This window comes from Aricia agestis, chromosome 13 (genome assembly GCF_905147365.1).
Source record: "Aricia agestis chromosome 13, ilAriAges1.1, whole genome shotgun sequence".
Lineage (NCBI taxonomy): Eukaryota > Metazoa > Arthropoda > Insecta > Lepidoptera > Lycaenidae > Aricia > Aricia agestis.
The window spans coordinates 10,439,327-10,447,017 of NC_056418.1; the positions used below are offsets into that span (position 1 = coordinate 10,439,327).

Here is a 7,691-nt window from a genome sequence, read left to right on the forward strand (position 1 = left end):
ACAAACAAATTGTTCCTCTGAAACATTTTGTGCCATTTACACTATCAATGTTACCTTTTCTATGTCACTGTATGATTACCCCATATTATATTTCTTTACCTTAGTTGTTAGTTGATCTTGAATTTTTAAGGTAAATGTTACATAACTAACATTACCTAATGTGTTTTATTTTACAAACATGATCAAAATGGTAAGGTTAAATATACCGAAGTATTGTTAATTGTAGGCAATGTTGTAACATTGCCTACAATTACAATGTATTGCAATGTATTACAATGTATTGTTTCATAAAAGCTTTTAGGGCAAAATAATCAAAGTATAAACACAGAATAGTTATTTCAAAAATAGAACATTTATGATAGTTATAACACCAGAATAATATTTAGATGTCCATAAATCTAAAATTCTATAATAAATTTACAATCCTGATTATATGTATTTTGGCACACATATCAAATACTTGTACCTACATTATTTGTAAAGTACTAAACCTAGAATGAAAGTAATCTTTGAAAAAATTACTTTTAAGTCAAAAATTTAAAAATGTGTTGCACATAAAATGTTTGTGTCCTTAGTCCTTGCACAATAAAATATGGGCATTTCATATGGCAATGCTATTTACAAATCTGAAAAAGCACTGTGTTTCTTTAAATACTCCTCTTGCTCATCTGAGCTTGAATTTTTTCGTTTGCGATTATCAAACCGAACACCCGTTGTTTGCACCACTTTTTCACTTTTTTGTATGGCCGAAATAATGTTTTCTTTTGACGGGGCTACTAACTTTAATTCCTCATATGTTTCAGAAGTGGCTGGCTCCAACAGATGCATGACGATGCGCTCCAATCTCTTGGGATGTTCAACGGGCGCCTCATCTATAGGAAGCTTCTTATCTATTTGCTGGTTACTTGTATCAACAATTACAGAATATTTTCTCTTCATCTCCTCCATCATTTTCTTACCATGCTCCTCTCCAATAACACTATTTACACAAACAAAACTTTGAACCTTCTTAGTAACTTTATCTATTTCTAGAAAACCTCTAGTCCTCATGTAAATGAAATGGCCCGAACGTGACATGAGTCGGTAATAAGATTCTCCAAATTCTCTGCTCTGATCGTACATCTGTCTCAAAACACAAATAACCCAGCGAACATCTTCTTTGTGCATAAAAACAAATGCAGATGTCCCCGTAACCTCCTCTGTCATATATCCAACAGCCAATGATATGCTCTGATCACATTGAACTATTCTGCCATCTATCAAATGCCTAGTCCAATATTCGGTATATGCAGTAGGCGGAAGAAGTTGAGTAGGCAAGTTGCTGGACAACACGTGCACTATACCAATAAAGACATAGTCGTTGCCGCTGGATGAAAAGGTGCGATGATGTCTCACTCTTTGCCTCCTGATAGTCTGTTCATCTTGAACACTATTTGATGTAGCTTTATCAGATTTCCTAAGTACACCATCCACATGACATTTCTCATATCGAGGCGGATCTGATCTAGCGCCGGCTCGCATTATTCGTAAATTAAAATTATGATGTTGTTCAAAAAGTTTAGCATCACAACCTGTTTGTAATTCTACTGGGTATATGTGTTTTCTCAATGTTTCTTTGTCATCATTATGTATATAGTTGTAGATATCTTGTCCGAGAAGGTCCACATGGCAGTACCCTAATTTTTCTTGAACATTTGGTGAAACATTGAAAATACGTCCTTTACAAGTTACGGCGAACATGATGCCACCCATCAAGTCACAACTTTTTAGTATGGCCGAAGACCAGGTCTCCAAATGACTACACTTTATGGTGTTGCCAAAGACGTGCTCATTTCTCAGTTTATTGGCTGCGAGTCTCAGTACACTAGTCTTGTCGACTTTTCTCTGCGAGTGGACTATGTCGGACAGTAAAGACATCATCTGTGCTATCTGCGAGTTGAATTGACTTCTCCTGTGCTTTTCGGCTATGATTCGAGATTCACGGTCGCTGGCTTTCGCGACGGCGACGTCTGGTGATTGAGCATCGGAAGAGGAATCTCCGCAGTTGACGGGATGCATGTCGAAGGGCTGGGAACGTTGCGGCACAGCCACACTCATGCTGAAATCTGTGCTGGTGTGCCCGCTTTGGTTGCCGGCATGAACAGCTAGCCTGGCGCTAGCGGCAGCTCCTGAGGATGCCATCATTTTGAACCGGAGAAGTATCACTCAATGTCCTTGCTTAGATGTCATACGTTATAATCAGCACTATCAGAATATATTATAAGTCACAAAGAAACATGTTCTCACGAAATATCGCACGACTTAACATAATGTGTCACGATTGTAACAACACTTTTGCAAAATAGCTTTAATTTCTTTTTTTAACCAACTTAGTACATTTTAACAAATAGCGCGTGTTGCTCGTAAAAACACGGCACCGCACGACCTCGAACGCGACACAAACAACAATTTCAATTTTCAGATGTCAGAAGACAGAAACGTCTAAAACAAGTTTCAACTTCAAATTGACAAACATGACATTTGTCTGCAGCTCAGGGCTGCCAGATGTAAAAACTGCGCGATCGTATCGGTAGCTCTAAAAAGTCGTACTAGTAGCCTACTACAGAATACTAGGTAGGTAGTCTAGGCTCATTAAAATAAATAAAATAAAATATATTTTTATTCAAAATGGGTATCATGATACACTTTTTGAAAGTCGAACGAAGAAACTACGTTGCCTACCACCGGTTCGGGAACTACCCCGCCGAGAAGAACCGGCGTAAGAAACTCGCACGGGGCCATCTTATGCAAAAAAAATGGAAAATTACAAAGGTATGGCTTACAGCTATGTAACAAAATTAAAAGAAAAGTAACCTGCATGGAGCCACCCTTTTCCCAAGGTGTGCTGTCCTCGAAGAAATCATTGACTTTATAATACGCTTTAGCACACAAACGTTCTTTAACTGCTTTTTTAAATTTGTTTAAAGGTAGATTTTGAACATTTTCTGGGATTTTATTGTATAGGCGTATACATTGGCCTTTAAAGGATTTGCTTATTTTGGCTAGTCTGAACATTGGTATTGCTAACTTGTTCTTATTTCTAGTATTTACATTATGATTATCACTTTTCTTTTTGAAAATATTTATGTTCTTTCTAACATATAAGAGATTTTCCAAAATGTATTGAGATGTGACGGTCAGAATTCTTATTTCTTTAAATTTTTCTCTTAGAGATTCCAAAGACGACATCTTATAAATAGAACGAATAGCTCGCTTCTGCAGCACAAATATTGTATTAATGTCCGCCGCGTTTCCCCACAAGAGGATGCCGTAAGACATTATGCTATGAAAGTAGCTAAAGTAAACTAATCGCGCGGTCTCTACATCAGTGATTTTACGAATTTTTTTAACAGCATATGCTGCAGAACTAAGCTTATCTGCCAGTTTCGCAATATGTGGACCCCATTGTAACTTACAATCCAGCGTTATGCCTAGGAATACGGTGGTGTCTACTAAATTCATTTTCTCATCATTTAATAGTACATTGGTTTGTACTTGCCTAACATTTGGCAAGATAAATTTTAAACATTTTGTTTTATTAGAGTTCAAAAGTAAATTATTAGCATTAAACCAATGTACTATTTTTGAGAGAGCACTATTTACCTCGTCATAATTAAATTGTCGCCTCTTCACATTAAAAATTAGTGAAGTGTCATCAGCAAAAAGTACTATCTCATGCTTATCTTTAACAAGATAAGGTAAATCATTTATATAGATGAGAAAAAGAAAAGGCCCTAAAATGGACCCTTGTGGCACACCTAGTTTTATTTTGGTTCCATTAGACCTTATGGAGTTAACTTCCACCCTCTGCGTTCTATTTGTAAGGTAAGATTTTAGAAGTTTAAGTGCCGTGCCCCTTACACCATAATGGTGTAGTTTTCTAATTAGAGTATCATACTCCACATAGTCAAATGCTTTAGAGAGATCGCAGAAAATACCAAGTGCATCCTGCGACTCCTCCCAAGCTTCAAAAATGCTACACAGAAGACTAATGCCTGCATCTGTTGTAGACCGACCTTTAGTAAAACCAAATTGATTATTATGTAATAAATTATTTGAGTTAAAATGAGCAAGTAATTGATTTAGAATTATTTTTTCAAAGATTTTCTTCCCAGCTTTAAATAGAGGCATCACCTTGCTGTGCTTCATTAAGTCTTGGAACACACCACTTTCGATACAATTATTAAAAACTAAAGCTAGGTAAGGGGCAATGATGTCAATTACTGATTTTATAATTTTTGTGGACATACCCCAGAGATCAGTGGTACTTTTAATATTGATTGATTTGAAAGTCTTGATAATATCTCTGGAGTCAATATCTCTAAAAATAAAATTGACATCACATTCCTTGACGTGTTCCTAAGTATTTTTTCTGCAACTGTAGGTGATGAATTTAAGTTCTTTGTAGTTGAGATTGGAATATCTGCAAAAAACTTTAAAATCATTAAAAGACATTAAAATCATTATAAAAAGATCGTACATAAAAAAAAGCTTTAACTATAAAATATTCATAAATTTTTTAAAACGGAATCATTTTATTTGAAACTAAAACTGAAAACACAAAGTAAACAGCATTCAGCTGCGACTAGGGAATGCAATACCGGGATACCGGGATCCTGAAATACCGGGATCCCGCATGCATTTTGCGGGACTAATCCCGGTCGAAAATTTAGCGGGATCCCGCGGGACTGGCGGGATTACAAAAAAGCGTAATTCATATGTGTAACACTGCGGGCGGGAGTGCGTGAACTGGCTACAGGCAACCCACTAAGCAATTTACCATCAATTCACCTAAAATTCACTTTAAATGACAATTGTACCAACCAGCGTGAAAGCTGAGCAAACTTTTTCAGCTGCTGGCTACCTTGTGTTGAATATCAGGAGCCGTTTGGCAGACGACACAATTAATACCGTAACATTTTTAACATAATTTTATATATATAAAAGTTGGTTAAAAAGTGTTTTTTAGTTTTTTTTTAACAATTTTTAAAATAAGTTTAGTTATTTATTATTTTATATTTTTACATCTAAAATCTGAAGTTTTATTAAACCATTGTAAAAAAGTGTCCGATAATGTTTGTTTCATTTATGTTTCTAAGAATAAAAGGAGTTCTCTCAAGTAAAGTCATTATAACAATTTATTTTAAAAGTTTAAGTCCACCTTACGGGATCCCGTAAATACCGGGATCCAGCGGGATTGTAATGGTTCAGTCCCGCAAATACCGGGATTGAAATTATCCTGCGGGACTGCATTCCCTAGGTGCGACATGCCAGTTGCGACCGGCATAACAAGTTTAGGATGATTGCAGACGGCACACTTATTGTGTGATCGAGTCTGCGGCGCGGCGCACATACAGTCGGCATGGCCATAGAAATATTGGGCATGGCATGGCGCGGCCATGCAGATTGTATGTGCGCCGCAGACTCGATTACACAAAAAGTGTGCCGTCTGCGATCTCCCTTTATACTTTAAATCAAACATACATTAGAAAAGAAGAGTATAAGTACCGGAGTAATGCAAGCAATCCCAAACTTAATTTGAATAAATTAAAGGTTAAAATCAAATAACAACTTGTCGCCCTGGGGTTAGGGGTATGTGCACAGATTTTAGAAGTAAAACACAGAAATGGCTGTATGGGCAACGCTTACTTTGCCTGTCCCGACCGGGACGAATTATTAAATAAAAAAAATATGGTAAAAATGTTGCCAGGTCACATCTAAATTAAAATCGAAATTGATTTCAAGATTGTGATATATTTTATGCACCTAAAGAAGTCGTATAGGTGGGTACATATTTTATGTACGGTCGTAATCTTACAATCGTGCAATAGTCAATTGTACAAATTATCGTACGAGTACGATTTAAATCGTATATATGTCGCAGCCGACTGGTTTAAATAGCCGTTCAATCAAACAGCTAGCCCTTTGACTGAACAACGCCGTTCAATCACACGGCTATACGTCGTTTAGCCGAGTTGTTGACTACAACGTTCAACACTACAGCTAGACGACGTTTAGCCAACTGGTTTAATGTCAAATTAACTAGGGCGACCATTAGCTTAATATGTAATTTGGGAGAATAGGAATTTTTTTGTATTTTATTGAAAGATTATTCGCGGATTAAGTTTAAGGGGTGACCAAAAGTTTAATGCAATACTTAAGTAAAAATAAAAAATTCTGAGGCGTGTTTTGTGACGGTCGCCGGCTGCTGCCGCAGCATAGTCACAGTTCTAACCTAACCAACTTTTGGACTTTATGGATTGCGATTGTTTTTGTTTAACCCTTTCGGGGAGGCTGCGTCCATCCATTTCATAATCCCGTAATTTCTCCTCGAATATTTGTTGAAATTTTGATTCACTCGTATGTGCTTCCACAATTTTTGTCTCCTTAATAACACTTGTAACTTTTATTAACTACTTTCTTTCCGAGAAACAAGCACAAACACTAACAAATACCTGCTAGTTGACGCCATATTGTAAATAAAACGCACCTAACGCCGCAGCGGTGCGCGTTGAACTACTTCAATTAGACGGCGGCTTTTGAATCAGCTGTAGTGTTGAACGTTTTGAGCGACTAAAATATTCAATATAAAAGCTGGACGTGTGATTGAATGGCGTTGTTCAGTCAAAGGGCTAGCTGTTTGATTGAACGGCTATTTAAACCAGTCGGCTGCGACACATATAAGGCAGCCCTGCTGCAGCTGCCATTGTATTTTTTTTATTATCCACAATGCACAAGATTTCACTCTCTTATCGTTTAACAAAATGAGGAGTGAGGAATGAGGAGTTGAGGACTGAGGTGAGGACACAGGCAGGCCACAGCGACAGCATGCTATTCTAAGTTTGACAACTTTATTAATTTATAGTCAGTCAAAAAAGACGTGAAGAAATTAAAAAGTGGCAACATCGTTTATAGTGTCATCCCTTTTTTCTTAGAATGATTTGAAAGGGACGACACTACAATGTAGCACTTTTTTGACCACTAAATTCTAAAATCTTTATTTCTTATTTATATACATTAAGATTTAAATACTTACGTTACAATAAAAATATGTACAGTCTGTCAAAAAAGTCATGAAATTAAAAAGTGGCAACATCGTAGTGTCATCCCTTTCAAATCAATCTAAGAAAAATCGTAACCCTTATTTTTGCTTCGCCGTAGTCGGGTAAAAAAAGGGATGACACTACGATATTGCACTTTTTAATTACTTTCTTGACGGACTATATAGTCTGTCAAAAAAGTGAAGAAATTAAAAAGTGGCAACATCGTAGTGTCATCCCCAAAGATAGTCATCCCTTAAATAAATCAATCTAAGAAAAAAGGGATGACACTACGATGTTGCCATTTTTTAATTTCTTCACTTTTTTGACAGACTATAGCTGCATTGCTATAAAAAAAAATGTCAAGGCACTGTCAATTGTCAAAACTCAAATGTCATTTTTGATCTCCGAAGAAGGAAATCGAAAAAATAATATAATTTTTGTGTTTGTTTTAAATTTTCGCCTTGTGAGATGTGCGTTGTGACTTGTGTGTTTCGACTTTATATACCTAATATTATTCAACGTTGCTCATCGTCCATAATACAATAATTTTAGTTAAGTATTAATTACTTAACATTACAAATGATAAAACTTTAAAAGTATTTAGATTAC

At 36.2% G+C, this 7,691-nt stretch overlaps 1 protein-coding gene across 1 annotated transcript; it reads right to left on the reverse strand.

Annotated features, from left to right (window-relative positions):
• Window positions 1-311: 311 nt before the first annotated feature.
• LOC121733405 (aryl hydrocarbon receptor nuclear translocator-like protein 1) lies at window positions 312-2,429 on the reverse strand. The gene has a single exon (XM_042123649.1). The coding sequence runs from the start codon at window positions 2,182-2,184 to the stop codon at window positions 619-621; it is 1,566 nt and encodes a 521-aa protein (XP_041979583.1). The 5' UTR covers window positions 2,185-2,429; the 3' UTR covers window positions 312-618.
• Between the last annotated feature and the right edge of the window lie 5,262 nt (window positions 2,430-7,691).

Excerpts from the sequence above, each read along its gene's own strand:
- LOC121733405 (XM_042123649.1), bottom strand. The coding sequence starts at position 2,184 with ATGATGGCATCCTCAGGAGCTGCCGCTAGCGCCAGGCTAGCTGTTCAT.